This window comes from Anoplophora glabripennis, unplaced genomic scaffold, assembly GCF_000390285.2.
Source record: "Anoplophora glabripennis isolate ALB-LARVAE unplaced genomic scaffold, Agla_2.0 scaffold213, whole genome shotgun sequence".
Taxonomy (NCBI): domain Eukaryota; kingdom Metazoa; phylum Arthropoda; class Insecta; order Coleoptera; family Cerambycidae; genus Anoplophora; species Anoplophora glabripennis.
Window position 1 is genome coordinate 136894 of NW_019416344.1, and position 21073 is coordinate 157966.

The window sequence follows — 21073 nt, forward strand, 5'->3', positions numbered from 1 at the left end:
TTTCGGTAATACGATGTCGCAGTTGGTAGATGTCAAAAACTTCCGTGGAATACACTTTTCACATATCCCCACAAAAAGAAATCTAAAGGAGTGAGATCCGGGGACCGGGGGAGGCATCTAACTAGGCTGCCGCAACCTATCCAGCGATCAGGAAAAGTAATATTTAGAAAGTCGTGCACTTTCCGAAAAAAGTGAGCTGGGGCTCCGTCATGCAGTAACCATGCACATATTTTGCTGAATATTTAATGGCACGTCTTCCAATAACTCCAGCAAGCGATGAAGCACCATCTTAAGCGTCTAGACACTTCAAAAGGTCCTATTAAAGTGTCATTTACGATGATACCAGCCCACATTTTCACTGAAAACTGTTGCTGAAAGGCATATTGTGAACGATACGTACACCATTTTGGCTGAAACGTGCTTTATCTGTAACAAGTAAGTGCCTGAACACGTTGAATATGAAATGGTACAACTGAAACTGTCATAATGTCCGCCACACAACAGGATGCGAAATATTTACTTGCTGTACGATATTTTTGGTGCTACCATGCAAATTTTCTTCGACGAGATCTAAAATCATCTCCTCGGCATTTAAGATTCTTAGTGGTTGCCCTGGGTCACCGTCGCGACTTTGACGCGGTTGTACTTCACCGGTATCCAAAACCCTTTGCGCTACAGCAACAAATGTTCGCGGTACGAGAGTACGTCGTTCAGGATGTCTTGTACGGTACACTTAACAAGCTCTGGTTTGTTTGCTTCACCTTAAATTATGAGTATATCATAATATTCGCGATTGCTAGATAAATTGCCATTTTCAAAAGAAAACTTGAAAATACGGCTATTAAAGTTACTCTTGAAAAACAGCACAGCAATCACTACAACAATGTAATACAAACTGACTTTCGAATACAGTCCGGCTTCATAAGAAACCTACAAACTCGTAAAAAGTGTTACAGAATTTTTTGTAAGTACTCGCCGTATAATATACATGTATTTCAGCAGTTCCAAAACAGTTTTTTAATTAGCTTTTTTCTCTATGACCTTAAACTTCCGATACAAGTTTGTGACATCAGTTAACTCAGTTTTTGCTCTTTTTTCACCCCTTTAAATTTTTGGCATAAATTCATTAGCACCCTGTATATTACAACCGATTTAATCGCATGATGATTCCTCAAATCCTCCAAATATGTGATCGTATCACATTTTGAATATCAAGGATATATTACGTTACAGAAACTTTTCCCATCGTACCATCGCATTGAGGAAAATCGCTTTGTAAGAATCAATACGAACAGTTCATACATTACTATTAGTCATCGAAACCCTGTCACTTGACAAAGAAAGGATGCCGTCATCAATTTCATCTCATCGTTGTACGCGTACTCCCTGCAGGCATTGCAGGAGCGCGCGTTCCAAGGCATCCTGCCAAATCCTGTTGAGCGCCAACTGGTCTAGGTGGTCAATAATTGGTAGCAAGGGAAGATTATCTCAAATGTGGTAAAACTGTAAATGTTTAGCAAGAGATTTGTTAATTAACAACCGAACAACAATAGGTACTTTGTTTTCTATAATTTTTCAAGTAATAATATAGTTTTTGTCCTTTTAATTATGTCTTTAACTTTAAGATATGGATTTGCTGTAATTATACCAAATTGGCTAAAATAGAATTTAGAAAATAAATTAAACAGTAAAGATCTACGGAAAATATAAATAAATTTAAAGTTCTATCTGTATTAACGTATTTTTAATTTTTAAAAGTAATTCTTTATAAAATTGTATCATTCACCTAATCCATTAAAAAATTATTTTCCATAGGATGATAACACAACTTCTATTCAATTTGACCATCGGTTGAATTACAATTTTTTAAATAATTTCCATGCAATACTTGAAGGCCCAATCAAAATTTAATGATTTTCGAAGGATGGGTGCCATTGCCGGGAAATGAAATAAACGGAAAATTGTTTAACAGAGTTTTGTGTCATTTAAAAAAATATAAATTGACGTCCCTCAGGATTCTTCTTAAGACTTACTCTAAAATGAATTTCGCTACAAATAAACTGTAACCTATTAAATATTAGATAGGCTGTTATATGTATATTATGCAGATACTTTAGAACTAAAGTCTTAAAAGGGGCTCTATACTGATCTTTATCAAAGTTAATACCAACATAGTTACGTTTATAGTGTTTGCATATTCCGCTTGATATGCAGGACACATGCTTGTTGAATTTATTGTCCGTTCAGCGGTAAAATGAAATTTCGCCTAGCAATTTCAGGATTTGCTGCAGATTCAGTGTTTGCTAGTGCTGTTCTGCAATTCAACTATAAATATGTATGAGGTTAATTATCTCTTTATGTTGCACTAAAGTATTCACAGGCGAAATATAATCCTGTAATTAGTTGTCAGCGGTGAGGGTTAAATAGTAATAACCCCCAATTGCATGCACAAGAGATGAATTAGTGTAAAAATAATTGAAATGTTGTGTCATACTTCAAGAGTAGCTTGTTTGCTTGTAAATTAACCAATTTAAATCAGTAACGTTTAGTCAGTGGCGGCTTGTGTGGGGGGAGGCTCCCCTAGAAATTTTTATAGTAAAAAAAATTAATTTAGAATTTAGTTTACAATGTTATTTACATATCTAATTGAATCTATTAGCCTCACGAAACAAATTAAAAAGAAAATGTTAAATTTTTGCAAAACACTGAATACGTGGTCTCGTAGCTCGCCTCAACTTCTGTAAAGTGTTTACAGCGGCGGTTATGGTTACAGTCGTGTAGCAGTGAAAGGTCAAGTGGGAGTAACGCGTATTTACTATGCAGTTTGGCTCTGTTGATTGTAGCACTTGTAAAAATCAATGGTGCGAGAATACCAAACTTTAATGAAAAATTGACCTGAATAGTTTATTTCGGAGAAAAGCAGAAGAATGGACTTTCAGTAAGTTGAGTACATTCAATAGTACTTAAAATAAAACTAACCAATTATGTTTGATTTTTTTTTCAATACTTTATATCTAAATTTTTCCGCCCTCCCTGTTATGGAAATCAAGAGTCGCCACTGCGTTTACTAAAGGGTTTTTCAATAAGAATGATATGATTTTGAAACGTTATACCTGTCTGTCACTAGTTGTCATTTATGTTCAGTAAACTAACAATTTAATACGGCTAAATACGCGCTTCAAGAACGTTTGGTTATTATCCAAAGATTTTATGAACACTTATCGCCGCTCTTCGAGAAAACTTTGGTCAAATAATCGCCCTTCTTTGCTTGCCACTCGTCGCATTATTGAGACATTAGAAAATAATTTTACTCTTCACAATATAAAAACACCAGTAAGACGTTGAAATGCCATAATTGTTGAGAATATTGCTGCTGTAAGAGCTAGCGTTGCAGAGGATCCAAATTTATCAATTCCTCGTAGAGCGTAACAGTTAAGGCTTACAATAATTAATGTTACGACAACTTGGCAGATTTCGCAAAAAGACTTGAATTTACACCTTTATAAGATTGTTTTGACCCAAGAACTTAAATCATTGGACCATCGTCAGCACCGATAATTTGCTACTTGAAGTTTAGAACAATAACTGAAAGGGATCCAAATTTTGCGAAAAAAAAATATTTTTTCAGATGAAGCTCATTTTTGATTTAATGGATAGTTAACAAGCAAAATTGTTTTTGGTGTGAAGACAATCCAACAGATTTAGGAAAAGCCTTTGTATCCGCTGAAGGTAACTGTATGGTGTGGTTTATGGTATGGTGGTATTATCGGACCATTTTTTTTCCAAAATCCACTTGATTTGGTGGATATGTGGTTCCAGCAAGACGGTGCCACATGTCACACTGCTCATGAAACTATCGACGTATTGCAAGAAAAGTTTGACGAAAGGATAATTTCAAGGAATGCTACTGTTCACTGGTCTCCAAGAAGCTGTGATTTAACTCCTTCAGATTACTTCTTTTGGAGCTATTTGAACTCTAAGGTCTATGCAGACAAACCATAAACACTCGATGCATAAAAATTGAACATTGCATGCTGCATTCGTCAGATCACGCCCGATTTATTGAAAATTTGGTACATCGAATTCATACGAGATGAAGTCGAGATAGACATTTAAGCGATGTGTTATTCAAAATATAAATGTTATTGACTGTACTTTAAGATAATATAAAAAGTTTGGTTGTATCTGAAATAATTTTAATTTTATTTCAATTTAAAATCATATCGTTCTCATTGAAAATCGCTTTACAATTTTGTTTCTTTAAAAGTTACAGATCAAATAACATTTTTAATTTATTATTTTTTAAGCTAACTTCGTCAATATTGCTAAAGTTACTTATTTTAATTTTCTTTTTTTTTTTTCTTTATTCGTTAGATATTATGCCACATGTGAACAAAATTTAAAAAATTAATAATAAACCATCACGCCAAAAGTATCAGTCAAGGATTATTTTTTTATGAAAATAATTGTGCCTGATAAAAAATTGTACACTGAAAAAAGAAAACAAATACAAAATACACTACTATATATCGCGCACTTCAAAAACTGGTTTCGAAAATCTATTTGTTTCCGTTTTTTCGTTTTTAAATATTTTTAACATTGTAAATGTGTTTGCTTTTGCCTATTTCCATAGGTAGAGATATCATATGATATTTATTCTATTACTAGGTACTTAAGTAATTCATTTTTTAGTATTTGTAGCTAACAAGAATCTAAGTTCAGAGAGTAATTTGAAACACAGAAGACGAGAACAGGTTGATTTTCGAAATGTCAACACGTTTTGATGTGCATGATACATAGTGAATATGAATTTTGTATTTTGCATCTGTCTGCCTTTTTCAGTATGAGAGTTTTTCATTTCATTTCAAAATAATAAATAAAACATATAAATCACATGCTGGTAAAACAAAATTTCAGTTTTCAACTTCAGTTGTCAATTATGGATGGCCAATTGTATGGAGGTATTATAGATTGATGAAACGTCATGTGTTTGGCGAACTTGCAGCTGCAAAAATTATATTTTATGACTTACAGCATCTTAATTACCTCTGTTTAGATGCCAGCATTTATTAAGATAGCAATCATAGGCCAGAATTGAGGAATACTTCTTAGTAACTGGAAATGTCCTATTATTTTAGATTTCTAAACACCAAAAACATTTTTTTGTTACACATTCTTAATATCGGCTTTTATACTTCACTTGGAAGTATTAACAAATTCAAATTAAGTTTAAAAATTCTCCTAAAGCTGTATTATGATTAAACCTTTGACACCAACATCTGTTATGGATCACTACGCAACTTTTTAAGAGAAGACGTTAGATACAAGTAAAGAGACATTATTAGGAGTACATTATTTATTTAAATTTGTCAATATGTGTTCCTTTCATTAATAATAATTTTTTAAGATTTAAGTTATATGCAACATGTTCATTGGATATTACAGATGTAAATCAATGCTGGATGGAACTTTAAATAGTCATTTCCTATAACATCATTAAAAACACAGGCACAGATAAAAAATTTCAACCCCAAGAGACCCACATATCATTTCCGACGGAAATCGATGCGCTCAATACGATCATGTAGTTAAAATTCATGACTTGCCGATGAATTCCGGAGAAAAGTGAAATTTTTGAGTGAAAACTGATCCAAATATAATCCAAAACTAAGTTTTTCCTAAATTTTGTTCAAATACTTATATAATTTTCGTACTTTTCACCCAAATTGTGGATTTTCTGAGAATTTTCGAGGTCATAGCTAAATTTTATTAATGGCATCGTTTTCAATGTCTCAAAATACTACGAAAATTAGGAAATTAGGACAAAATTTAGGAAAAAATCAGTTTTGACCCATGTTTGGGAAAGTTTTCATGCAAATAGTGGATTTTCTGAGAAATATTGAGGTCATGGGTAAATTTTATTAATGGCATCGTATTCAGCACCTCAAAACACTACGAATATGGTATATTTGTACAAAATTTAGGAAGAAGTCAGTTTTGATCCATAATTGGGCGTTTTCATCCAAAATTCTTTTCTCCGAAATTCATCAGCAATTCATGAATTTTGACAATAGGATCGCATCGATTTCTTCGGAAATTATATGTGGGTCTCTTGGATTTGGACTTTTTTCTGGTGTGCCTGCGTAATTAATTAATAGCTTGTTTTTGAAGTTACTTTTTAGCATACTTAAGGCGGGTATCCATTTGTGTCAAATGCCCCGTAACGCAACACAGACTATGTTACGTTACACCTAGTGGAGACGGAAAATTGTTGCATGGTACGTGTAACAAATTTGACACGCGTAACTAATCCGGGACGAACCATCAGTTGTCGGTTTTTAGCCGTCGCATCAAAGGGGTGCAACAGTAATTTCTGCCACATGTTGAGGCGGGGTTACCTTTTTGGCCGTAACGTTGCCTGTTGCACATGTAATTTTGTCTTATTTTTTGTTTCGTCAGTCTTTTGTATATGGTCTGGGGTCAGTCTGTTTTCTGCAGTGACTAGGAAGAGTGTGTTTTTCTGTGTTTGTGCCATGGAGTCGAGTAAAGAAAAGATTTCAAGTGATTTCCGTTTCTTATTCTTCAAAATTGTATGATGAATAAAAATATATGACGCTGCTGCTAACTGCAATTGCAGTGACGAATCCATTATTGCAGTCAGGTTCATACTGCGAGTGTATGTTCCTGTGTCGTCTCGTAACCTTATTTTGTTACGTTGCGGAATGAATAATACAACCAAAACCACACATACTTTCGCAGCGAACCGTGTCACCTTTTGCAACAGACCGTAACATGTTCGTTGTTAGGTTACGGAGGATTGCCACAAGTGGATATCCGCCTTAGATATTGATGTCTTCATCAGAAGAGAATTTTAGGAAAAATATTAAGCTAGGCTTGAATAACTATTTAATACATTTCACCGAAAATATTTTGAAATCTGTATATACCTTCGAAGCAGCACAAAACGAATTTTATTATATTCTTTTCCAGAGGACAAATGATTTTATGAGAAATTTGCACATTTTTAGAAAAAGTAATAGTCAAACCATGTCCGTTTCATCGTTATTGTAGAGAATAAAAAACGCTGATAGACGATTCATCATTTCAGATAAGACCCACTCACGTCATCAAATACAGGTACATCTAATAAGTATATAAGTAAAATGAAACGACGAAAATTAATTCAAACAAAGGTGCTTCCTTTTTTACAGGAGTAATTCTTATAAATAGAAACCTTGCCTCCATGCATATTTTTATATTTAACTTAGTAACTTTATGCAGCCCAACAGTGTAGACCAAAGTAATAGGAAACAAAGCCTAGGTCGCTAAATGAAAATGTATTACACCACAACTAAACGGTGCTATATTCTAATAAGACATTCATTTTCCAGGTATTCAGACAATCCTTCACGGCACTCTACACCATCTATGACGTCAGTAAAGAGTGAGTATTTCATCTTCCATTGATATATAGCGGTACGTGTTTTGTTAGATCATACTTTAGTAGGCTATATTTTATGATTTCTAGGGTTTCCGTCCATATATCTACATAAAATGTTCGCGTGAAATCAATTTCAGTTGAATTTCTTTGATACATGTACGTTTACATGCTTAGAAAATTCGATTGTCATGGCACATTGTCATCATTTTAAATGAAACAAGAAATAAAACGTAAGCCTTTCAATATATATTAATAAAATAACTTCTACAATCATTCGCAATAATGTAAGTTGTTAATTACTATTTGATTATACAGAGCAGAATATTAACAAATAATTATCTACCAACAATCAAATAACAGACCAATATGCGTCGGTTTCGCTCACATACGAGAACAATGTTTGTTGTTTCAGGCTAATCCACCAATTCCAATAATATACATTTCAATTCATATAAATTTCATCTATATCTGTTTGTATCAAAGTGTACACATTCCTCCATTACTTTCTCAACGTTCTCATCAAAGTAGTTTATGAATTTAAAATATGCAATAAGGAAAAATAACAGAATTACAATATCAAAGGAACAAATCGTATGACCAAATAATTGCATTTGCATAGGTAATTCTCTGCTTGTCCATTGCCTAGTGGTAATTTTCCACATAACAAAAGTTAATTATTAGCCTACAAAGCATTTTTAATTGTGCTTTTACCATTGTTTTATGAGCACGATGTTTTATATTCAAAAATATGGTTGTATATTTTTATAAAAGAATACCTCCAGCAGTGCAACTGTTTGTTTTTAATTAAGTAGTTTTAATCAAAACTAATAAAAAATGCGTACAAAAAATTTGTTGTTCATTAGATATCACTGAAAATAAAAAAGCATTTTACTCAAAATACACGTTGTTCGGAAACATAATTAGGTGGGAGAACAACTAATTTAAACAACACATTTTTAAGAACATGAGGCGTAAAAACTTTCATTTCCAGATACAGTGTTGAAATAAAAAAAAATCCTATTTCATATTTTTTCAAATATTTCTGTGGATGTTTAATATGGTCTAATGAAATTTAGGCCAAATTTACCTATTTAGAAGAAAAAATTCGCTGAGCTAGCCTACAAATATCAACCAATAGCGGAGAAATTGAGAAACAATTTCACTAAAAGTCCAGAATTTTTGCGTTGTTGAGACTCAAATATTGGAAAAATATGTTAAAAAAATTACCGATAATGCTGAGAAAAAATTATATGTTCCTTTTTTATCAGCAAAATGAGTTATTAGCTAATTTTCATTTTATTATTTTTAATTTAAAATAAGCATACCACGGAGTTGAATAAATCAACAATCAACAAAACTAAATCAACAAAAAGTATTCACTTACAAATCGATTTTAAATGAAGTAATAAAAATCCATCAATCAAAATCAAATCAAGTTAGTCAAAACCGATTTTTTGAGGACTAGAAATATCAAAATTTCTGCGCCAAAAATGTATTGCTATTTTTTAACTCTAATCTTAGGAAACTTAGCAGTGTTCTTATCAAACTTCCTCAAAGGTTGAAGCGACGTTTTTTTTAATTATTAGTTTTGTCAGGTAGTCAAGTTTCTTAAATAACATTCGAACTACCCTGTATATACTGCTCATTTCTAAAATTGTGCCTTTTTCTACAACACGCATATGAGACTTTATTAATAATACTATGTGTCCGGCTTTTTGCTATTCATTTCTTTTTTTATTACATTTTCAATGTTGCTGTTTTTCCGGCAATTAACACTGTGTTTAATAATTTTCAGACATTACAAACAACTAATATTATGTGAGAAACCGATGCTGCACGAGGACAATCATACAAGGTTTAAACACTTGTGATGTTTGACGATTATGTAACATACACATCCTCTGCTTGCCCCTTTTTGCACTAAACTACTAACATAACTATGAATTTTTGCAAATTTTTTCGTCGACACGAAAATGTGTCGACAAATGGTTTTTTCGCTTTTCAATAAGATTAACCTAAACATCAGAAAAAAGCCTTAAGCAATAATAACTACAACCATATATTTTTCTTTAAATTCTCCAATTTAACAGTTAAATTAAAATGAAGAGAACATATAGGAAATAGTCGAACTACTATTAATTAATATACTTAATTCAAATACTTATATGTGATTAAGATGTACAGTACGGATTAAAAAAAAGTACACGATGTTCCGAAAATGAGTACAAAAAATTAAAGATAAGCATAAAAAATGAGATGAGTTTTTCATATGTATCACATTCCTATCGTCCTTTGTTTTTAAAACTGTTATTGGTGATTTCTTTAAAATAGAATTTTACCGATATTTTTTCCATAAAACAACGTTTTCTATTGAAATTTGGTACAAGATTTTGAGAGTGCTAAATACATAACTGTTGTTAGTCTTTACCATTTACTAGAGATCGCTGGCTGTATTAAGGACCGATAGTAAAGAAAGAATAAAAGTATTTTTATTTCACACCGAAAGTCTGTAACTTTTTAAAGAAGCAAACTTGTAATAAGGTGATTTCATCTAATTCGGTTTATTTCCATTCAAGAAAGCTACCCTTGAAGTATGGTCTATTGCTACTAGACATCCTGTATATTAAAGATTAAAAGCTGATTTACTTTGGGTCAATTGCATTTTTCTCAAAGGTGGTGAGTTTTCAAGGATTCTGACAAGAGTACCTTCTTGAGTAAAATAAAAATGTACATTTTAGTATATAAAATTCATTGTAAAAAAAACCTAACCTCAAAAAATGTATGTTACAAAGTGTCACAGGGAAATACAGTAGTTAACGACGTTTTGCAGATAGTCAAAAATTAACATTATTGTCGTGCTTACAGTAAATAATTTCTCCTATTTCAATACTATAACTGTTTTTGGAAAAGATAAGTATCTCAAAAAATACGATAAGTCTATAGTCCATAGGAGAAAATCGACATTTTTTCTGTTTTATCAATCCCTAAGTTTTTTACACATTTCCGAAACAATCTATACAAATACATAATAAATTATTTTCTGATTACAGGAAATAACCGTATTTGAAAACAATTTTACAATTTTGCCAATGTTCCTTCTGAAACAAATATTTGTAGTAAGTACCTATCCCTTTGCATGCATTTTGCATCTAATCCAAAATTTGTTAGTTATACAGGGTATCCCGGAATTCATGCAACAAAATTTGGTCATAGATTCTTATGACAAATTTAGCGGACCCGTATTTTTTTCTTTTTGCCAACTGGCACCCTCTTTCGGAGTTACAGCTCCCTGAAATCTGCCCCTAAGAAGTTTTTTTTATGTCTCAAAACCATGTTGTACGAGAATCACTAAATTTGGTACACAGGGGTTTTATGACATGTGGAATCTCACAGTGCTACGCTTTTTGGCGAGAAACCTCCTTAAGACACTTTTTCGTGGCCCCTCTTGTCTTTGTAACCAGAAAAATTTGGTAGCAAATTTGATTTTTTTAAATTATTAGTTAGCTAGAAAGAAAGAAAAATTTAGAAACTTTTTTGTCTCTTGATATTTGTTTCGTAAAACGCAATGTTTTTGAGGAAAATGGCGAATGACGATATGCATTCGATCACATTTTGACATTTTTCTCGAAAACATTGCCTTTTACGAAAAAAGTATAAAGAGACAAAAAAGTTTCTAAATTTAATGGCTTTCTAGTGAATTGATAATTTTTAAGAAATTTAAATATGCGACCAAATTTGTTTGGCTCCAAAGACAAGGGGGCCCACCAAAAATTGTCTTAAGGGGATTCCCCGCCAAAAAACTTTGCACCATCAGATTCCACATGTCATAAAACCCCTGTGTACCAAATTTAGTGATTCTCGTACAACAGGGTTCTGAGATATAAAAAAAAAGTATTCTTAGGGGCGGACTTCCGGGGGCTGTAACTCCGAAAGAGTGGGCCACAAAATGAAAAATACGGGTCCCTTAAATTTGCCCTAAGAATCTGTGACCAAATTTTGTTGCATGAATTTCGGGACACCCTGTACATATTTTTCTAAACATTACCAAAAGTTTATGTTCTGGCACATTTTTATAAGAAATGTTCCTACGTATCCTTTTTTATGTTTAGTACTACAGAAATTGCATACAAACTAAATATTTGAAGCTGTTCGTGTACAAACGTAGAAGCAACTTACGTGGCATATATCTCCTTGCACTCATTTAAAAACATAAAACCTATATCATAATTAATTGAATATTATTCCAAATGTACTTAATTTCTTAATTAGCTCGTTGTTACTTCTATTTATGAGTAAACTATACTTATCTGAAAAATAACTTATTTTAACAACTTGACATTACTTGAGTATAAGTTTTTTTATAAGATAATTTTGATTATCTTTAAGATATATCCAAAGAAATAGAAGCAAGTTATCTCCTTTACAAGGAAAAGAAACATTTATATTTAAAACATGAATCATTAACAAAATTCTTAAAGTTGTTCATAAATTTGACAATCAGGCGTTTTACTGAAACATGCTCATATTGTGTTAAGTTAGGTGAACTTTACATGCGGCATATGGTTTCCTGTCTCCTGAGCAAGAATCCATAGTCTGTTTTGCTTCATCACCCTTCAGTTTTCTGTAAATCGCTGAATATCTTCAGGAAATCGCTAACAATTTTCAGTAAAATGGAGAAATTTAGGGTGACGGGATCTTAACACGTGACACATGTTTTTCGACGTAATTTTACCTCCTGGATCCGAATCCGTTTTCAGAATTACTCTATAGCCCTCTAGTCTTCAAAAACTCGCTGAAGATCTTCAGAAAAAGGGCGAACTGATATAATTTTTTTCTACTTTTGATAGTTACATTTTATTTAAAATAGAATTTGGAACAAAAAATACTGGTAAATATTTTCTGTGAAACGAATTTTGGAGTTATTTTCGATTTATTCAACTATGTGGTAAGCCAATGTTACATTTAAAGAAATAGTAACTTATACAATCAAATTCGTTAAGAAGAGAAGTAACTTTCACTACTGATTGTATTTCCAAAAAATCAGCTTTGTAAAACTTTAGTTTTTTAACGAGAGTGCTTCCTGGAATCTTTCCCACTAGTATTTGTATATTAATTCAGCGAATTTTTGTTTGTCTTTACTTTTGTCATAACCTCCTCTGTAACCACAAGTTCTTGGATTGTTGATATCTTATTAGTTTTCATGATATTGTTATTTTGAGTGTAACGTGTTTAAGTATTAGTGACGATTTTTGAAATGTGCGACTTTCTGGAACAACGATGCAATGTAAAACTTTGCGTGACACTGGGGAAAACTTTATCATCAAACGTTTAAACTTTTGAAACAAGCTTACGGATATGATCATCTGGGTCGTAGGCAATGTTACGAATGGTTACGATTTAAAAGTGGTCGTCAGTCAGTTGAAGATGAAAGATCTGGTACATGCAAATAGCCAACTGACTGTCAGAGAAATTGGTAGTTAGATCAATTGGGTTATGACTGAAAAATTAAACATGCATCGAGTTGGAGCAAAATTTTCTCATCGTTTGAAGATCGAACAACAGAAAGAAAATCGTGTGAATGTTTGTTGGAATGTTTTTGAAATGAATGTTTTCGACGATATAACAATCATTCAAAGGAGACGAAAGCTGGTTTTACGACTACGTCATAGAGATAAAACTTCAATCATCAGAACGGATTGGCACGCCCCAAGATAGCACGTCAGTCTCAGTCCAATGTCAAAGTAATGGTCACTGTTTTTTCGACTTTAATGGAATTGTGCATTTTAAATTCTTGGCTGAAAGTGAAACAGTGAACTGTGTGTATTATCGAGGCGTTTTACAAATGGTTCACACAAAGTGGCCAGAATTGTGGCGAGACAACTCATGGTTCTTGTACTATGACAATTCACCTGCACACTCAGCTTTGTCAATTCGTCAGTTTTGATGACAAAAATCAAATTGCTGTCCTCCCTCACCCTCCTTACTCGCCAGATCTGGCTCCTAGCTGTTATTTCTTATTTCCGAAATTAAAATCAATGCTGAAAGAACGCCGTTTTCAGACTAACTGATAAGTAAATGTATTAGATGAGAAAAACTAGCCTAATTAGTTAAATTACTAACCCTAGATTTATTAATCTTCGTTCAGCATCTTCAGATATATTTGAGATGTGATATTTTTTACAATTTCAACAGCTTGCATCTCGAAAATCAATGACTTTAGACTCCTGATGCATGGTTCTAAAAAGATACAAGGAAAACGTACTTGAATATGAACATGAGCTCGGAAGTTGAACTGAAAATATTTTAATAGGTTCCTATATCATTTTTTTTTATAAATCTATATCTTTTAAAATCTTTGTTCAGTTCTATATTACTTTTTAACCCATTGAAATATCTCTACGTAAATCGCAGTAAAAAAGAGATTAAGGATCATCCTGTACAATATTATAAAAATGTCATTGGTCCTGCAAATTATGTCAACATTCTATATAATTGATTTCTCATTTTTACGCACTGATTAACATTGAACCAAGGTAATCAATAAAGCTAAGTATATAAACACCCTTTTCTGTCTTCTATCAGCACTTCCCTTAATAATCCGAAAAGGATATTTTGGCACTCAGCCCCCTTCCGCATTTTCACTCCACAATTTATCTCTAGGGTCCTGACATTAAACCAAAAACAATTCATGAAGCATAAATGAGATGAAAAGTTATTCCTGTACGAATTTTCTCCCTCGGGAGAAACCGTATATCACGGATTTCGAATTGCCCCAAATGATATTTGACTGGCGAAAGCTTCAATAGAAATTTTACATTTTTATATCTCGTTACACGCAATTTGAAAACATCTATGGATCTTTTTCTTAAAAATGAAAGTCCATAGCAATGTTTTTGTACAAACATATTTTTACAAAAATTGTGCTGATATTAACATAAAGTTTTATTTGATTCATACCACAATTAAAAAAATAGTTATCCACCTATGACTTCACTTAAACACATTTGTTCGGTAATTTTTCACAATGAAAAATACACTTTTCGGTAATTAATACTGACAATGAGCGTAACTGATGGTCACCTAAAATTCAACAACCAATTTTTCTGTGTACTAAAAAAATGGGACAAAGAAGTGGAGTACACTTTTTTTGTAATATGTAACTCGGAAATAATTCCAGAGGTTGTCAATAAGTTTTAACAATTTCTTTGATATGTCAGTAAATTTTAGTAGCAATGTAAGTAATTATACGGCAACTTATTAAACTTAAAAAATATAATATATAAAACATTAATATTGACACATAAAAACTAAAAAAATATATAAAATGTACACTGACGCATAAGTTACTGAACAAAATACGTATATTTTATATATTTGTTCTAACTATTAGGTTCCTAAATTTGGAAAAAAAGTACTAACATAATAATTGTCACATGAAATAAAAATATGTAAGTCCATTTTAAATGTTCTAAATTGTTCATGTTTATGAAGAGTATACAGACCGAGATTGAGAAATTCACGACCATTAGGCTACGTATGTATTGAAATCCTTGATGGATTTTAGATGGATTTTGGAATCCTGCAATAATTTAAATGTAAATATATGCTAATCTTTGCCCATGAAGTCAATATTCTGTAGGAATAGACATCCACCGAGAAGTTTTCATGAAAAAGGTTTCATAGCGTTGGGGCAGGTTACTTATACAGAATTAATATAAGTGGAATAATGACATTTATGTGTATCAACTGCTACTATTTTATAAAAATTTTTAAACTGTTTTAACTTTGTTTAGTATAATTCATAACTTATTATAAATAATAGCGGGGAACTAAACATCTGTATTTTTATTCAAATATTCTAAAGATCTGTTGTTTCATGATGTGCCAGAAATAAATTTCAGAAAATTTGTTCCTTATAACAAAAATTCTATGCATCAGTTACTCTATGGTACAATATCACTTTCCTTAAACGAAAACGTTATAACAAATATTTAAAATTAACAGTAACCACAGGACTGAACAGAAGTAAACAGTTACTCATAAAATGAAACACGAAAAAAAGAATAACTCTTCGATTCTCGGCATCCATGAATTACACTTCAAAACAGTTAAAAAAGTGAGTTTGTGGCACACCTTAATCATCTCCATCATGGGCGTTGCCAGGAACTTGCCCGCGATGGGGATAAACCTTTTTCCACAGATTCGTATAGTTAATAAAAAAATATTTTTATTTTTTGAATATTTCTAGGGATTAGAGGAGAGAGATCCTGTCCTCCTTTAACTTCACCCATAATCTCTGTTTATTTTCAAATGTCGCATATGTTTTAGAGGTTGGTTTTTAGAAACCTAAATTAAATTTCAATAGTAGCTAATTTTTTTTAGTCACTAGTGAAATAAAATAATTATAGTTTAAAAATTTAAATAAATAAATCTAATCTTCTATTAATTGATTAAACAAGCAGTAGAAGCCCTTGCTAGCCCTTGAAGAAAATCTTCAATGTATTCTTCAACTACTTTGTTGGTTTTCTGTCCTCTAAAGCACTTCGAAGTAGTGACGTCTACTTCCGAGTTTGTTTGTACCGCATTATCTGTATTCCAAATTTTGAATAACGAGTATTCCTTGTCGTATATTTCTTTAAATTTTGGCCGAAATAATCCCAAAAATGCAGCTTCTGCTTCTAGATGAATACGGCATGGTATTATTAAATTAAAGTTTCGCAAATATGTCGATTTTCAATATTAAAATTCGCATCAAATTATTACTTTTTAAAATAATTTTTCTGACAATATATTTTATTACAATTCCGGCCCCTTTTCATAAGAAAGTTTCTTAGTTCACAATAAAATCGCAGACATTAACCATGTGCTGATTTTTTTTCAGAGCTAATATTTTCCCTTCAATAAACAGTAAAAAATGGGATACCCTGAAAAGTTAGAAGTCCTATGATTATTTACCTTTATACTAGAAGAAGAGATGAAAACTCTTGTAATAGCTAAAACGTTGTTAAAGAAAACTTACTTAAACAATCAACGGTAACGTTTTTGTAGATTGTAGGAAATTGATAAAAATGGTATAAAACGGACTTTAAATTTATGGGCCTAATTGCTGTACCTCATAATTTTCTCTTTTTATGTTGGATGCACTTATACACGGCAGACGAGTATTACTTATCTGTTAAATAAACGGCAAGCGGAAATCGCGTGCAATAGCAAAATGCAGCAGGGTTGCAATCTTAACATATCTGAGAGAAATTTATCAAGTTTAGTTCTGTATTCCAGATGTCTTGAATATTTATGTTACGATAAATTAGCCACTCGGTATACAACGCAATAATATATCACGCGCTAGGAGTAATTATGGACAATTTAGCATGCAAAATTTGTAAAAATGAACTACGCACGATACAACCAAACAGTTGATTAAAAAATCGAATCTTACACAAAGTTTATTTTCTGATATTACTGGTTTAGTTTATTATTGGTAAACATAATACATATAAACAAATTCGGTAAAAAAAAATATACAGGGTTTTTCTAAAATATGCCGCCAACTTTTAATAGGTGATAGGAAAGTCATTTTAAACTAAAAGCTTCATATGAGTAGTTATAGGTACGAAAAGGCTTAATAAAAATGTTACAAGTTAATAAAGAGGCACTATTAATTATAATAATCTTATGGACGAACAACTTCTTCTTCATACGTAGTGATACAAATGGTTAAATAACATTTTTTTCTGAAAGATTATCTTAAAGACACAGAATTGGTTCTTTTGTTCGATATCCACGTAATGTCACCTCCTGTCTATATAAAAATAATGTCAAATTTTCCAGATTAGCAATATTAGATATGTCATTTACGAAAGTAATGAACAACAAGGGTACAAGTACCGAACCTTGAGGCATCTCTGTTATTCTAAACTTAATTTATCTGACTTTTGTCTAGTTTAATTATCTAAAGGAAGAATTTATCAAGAACCGGAAGCTTACAAATATTTTGATTGTGTTAGCCTCACTGACATTAACGAAATAAGTTTCAGCTTATTTCCAAGTACTATTTTGCCTACATCTAGTGCATCAGGTATTCCGTCTTTCTACCCATATCTACTACCTACTCTTATATTTGTATTAGAGAATTGGTATTTTCTATAAGGTGCTTGAGCAGTCATTTGAAAATAAGGGTGTAGTCAGGAAGACAAGTCGTCGCTATCAACACAGATCTCTAATTACATCCTTCTAGGCTTCCTTTTTATTTCTCATACAATTTCCCAACGTATCCACCCATGTTTATACGATAAGTAAACAAAAAGTGATATTTGTTTTACAGGCGTGTCTAGCTCACCATAAATTTTATCTCTCCAAACAAACACTAGAAACAGGTTCAATGATAGAAGGAATCAATCCAAATTTCAAGAAATGAGAGCCAATATATTTTTTTAAATAATGACAGTTTCATATGTTGACTAGAGCGGATCTTTTTTACTAACCTGCAAAAATATTTTATTGTACTTATTATTAGTAACAACGTTGTGACAAATTCAGAATTTTTCATTCGTTACAATAAACAAGAATATCCAACTTTTTACCCTACATATTTTAACACTATTCAAATTTTTAAAATCTTATCACCTGATATGAAGCAATATTTTTTGATACCAGAAATCTAGATATGCAAAATATATCTAATTTCTGTATATCTAAAAATAACATTTTCAAATGATTGGGTCAAAAACGTCAACAGATCAAAAATAATTGTTTTTGTTCTACTTATCATGTTCAATACTTTTGACACTGTTGTCTCAAAATGTCTACCTGATGAAACAATCCTAAAGAATATGTGGAAACAAGGAGACCTATTTGTGGCAGCAAGAAAGCAAAATGTTTCTTTGAATAATTACATATTAACATTTTCAATGTATCAGGTATCTGACACTTTAATAAACAGAATATTCCTATTTAAAAAATAACCCTCGGACATTGGTAAATCCTCATACCTAATTTAATTACAAATTCTTCAAACGCGTTTTTTGTATATCATTTGACGCGAGAGAATTTTTTTTGCATGTAGATATGAACTATTTCCCATCAAAATGTCCATTGACCTTTTCCTTTAAATATATAATTAGCGACGAGTAAAAGCCCAAAATCCATGACGGTGAGGAAAGAACTCCCTCAAAATTGCTTTGCTGAAGTTATGGTTAATGTGCTTTCGAAAACTGTGAACTGTAAATTATCTCATCCATTCATTGCTCTTAGGTTATTTTTGCTAAAAACTATACTGTGTCAAATTTGGTGTTTTTGTCTTCAACTGGTCTTCAATGCCTAACCAGTTGAATCAATTTATGACTGCGTGAGTCAAAGGATGACGTTTAATATTTGTATCTCCCCAAAACTAATGTTTAAATATTTCAATATATCAAAAGAACTTGGAAGACAGTACGACAGTTCTAGGTATCTACAAAATAACAGTACATTTTTTTCTTGAAAATTAATAAAAATATCTACACCTACATGTTTTTCTTTCTCCATGAACCAATGTTAAAAATATTTAATCATTTTTTCTACGACCGTTCAAGTCATGTTTCAAGATATCTCGAACCATCTTTCACAGTTGAGGTAAATAGACACAAACGCGTTTTCCAGTGTTACATTTCTGGAGGAATCCCTAAAAATATTCCCTTTGTTTCAGTCACCACATTCCAGTTAGATTGGAGGCGTCCCCCAAAGCGCAGCCAGAACGACTTCAATACGTCAGCTGGTTGGGCGATACGACGTCATTGGTAATAGTTTTTAATAACGACATCTACCACAGAAGCTCCCCTACAGACGAAACAGACACAAGGCTGACATTCACTGGAAAACCTGACATCGTCTACAACGGAATACCGGACTGGCTGTATGAAGGTAATCCTGCAAATTCAGAGTAACATTAGATGTACTAAATTTAATAGATATATATACAAAGTAAGTCTTAAGCTATGTTCTAAGCATAACTAAAATAATAAGACTAATATACGTTTATTTAAAAAAAAAAGGGAATTCAGAATATGAAGGAATCATTAAGGACTCTCCGTTCCAAAACGAAGAGGGTATTTTGATATAATTTTAAACCTAAAGTTAGAATATCTTAGTTTTTGTGTTTTTGGTATAAAATGAAACTTACTTTCCATTTTTTTTTTTTTTGAAAATGTAAGGCATGTTTTATTCAAATTGACTAAATAATAATTATTGATGACATTGCCAAACTGTATTATTTATTTTATTATCATAAAAATTGATAATCTAATATAATGTACTAGTAGCTGGCCACTTAGCAATAAGCTATATATTTCACAGAATATTACATACATATAAACAATTCTAAATTGAAGTTCATTTAATTTAGCTAACAATCAAGTATAAAATTGTTCACAAAATTTGCTAAAAATGACTGTCATTCTGTTTAATGCAGGCTTGTTTCTTTCTGCGCATTTTAAATTCAGCACTTGCGAATATCTGAGGGAAGTTTCTTATGTTATTTGCGAAATTTTATAATTCTTTGCATAAGCTCTTGCGCGTTAGCCACTGGTTGAGCCTGTAAAATAATTTTAAAGTATTCACAAATAAAAAAGTCAATGTGGTTCAAGTCCTGTGATTTTGGAGGCCATTGATCAGAGGTATCGTAGTGTCTGCCCGTCCAGTGACTCATGTTCATTCAGCTATCTCCTCACTCCTAGAGTAACATGATAAGATACCACGTGCAAAACTAGTGACAATTCATCTAGCACCTCATGTAATTGAATTTCCAAAAAATTTAAATTTGTCGCCGTGGTAAAACAACAAATAAATACATATCTATTAAGGCCATACAAATATTCATACCAAAGTTATGTCGAAGTTGAGTGCATATTCTGCGGATATTCTTATGACCATAACAGTTTTTTATAAACAAAGCTTCATCAGTTTATACAGAGTGTTCTCACAGTTGAGTCATTTATTTTAACTACTGGTAGAAATCGTAAAAAAGCCGATTTACCAAAAATCGTTTATATATAAGTTGCAGAAAAAGAAAAAAGAGAACAGGAAAAATCCTGTTCAACAAAAATTGTTCAAAATTGTTACCATTTATTTACCATTTGTTTTTACAATGCAGTGGTCGAAAATAGTAACACATACAATCAGGTTTTTAAATTTAATTTTCTGTTAATAATTATTAATAATTGGCAACTTTTATACAGGGTGTTAGTAACTAAGTGAGACAAATTTCAGGGGGTGATTCTACTTGAGAAAATAATGGCAGTTTGCTTATAAACGTATGTCCGCAAATGATTTGTTTTCCGAGATACGGGGTGTCAAAGTTTTTCTTAAAAACTGACGATTTAATTTATTGCTCTGAAACCGGTCGAGATGTGCAATTGAAATTTGGTGGGTTTAGAGGTAGTTATTGCGCATTTTTTAATAAGCAATTAAGAATTTTATGTTCATCATTGGCGCGCGTACGGATAATAATCTCAATTTTTTTACAGAAAAAAATGGTACGCCACTGAGATATTACAAATTAAAAATCATTTTTGAATTCCTCGTTCAATTTGTGACAAAAAATCTCTCTCGCCTTTTCTTCGTATGGGGCGCCGTTTTGATGCAAAAAAAATAAAC

General features: G+C 31.9%; 1 protein-coding gene across 2 annotated transcripts in view; it reads left to right on the top strand.

Annotated features, from left to right (window-relative positions):
• LOC108907865 (inactive dipeptidyl peptidase 10) overlaps positions 1-21073 on the top strand; it is a 115731-nt gene that overhangs the window by 59630 nt on the left and 35028 nt on the right. For both annotated transcript variants that reach the window (XM_023454181.1, XM_023454182.1), the window contains 2 exons: positions 7392-7444; positions 19128-19342. In XM_023454181.1, coding sequence (XP_023309949.1) covers positions 7392-7444; positions 19128-19342 — 268 coding nt within the window. The remainder of the gene's footprint in view (positions 1-7391; positions 7445-19127; positions 19343-21073) is intronic.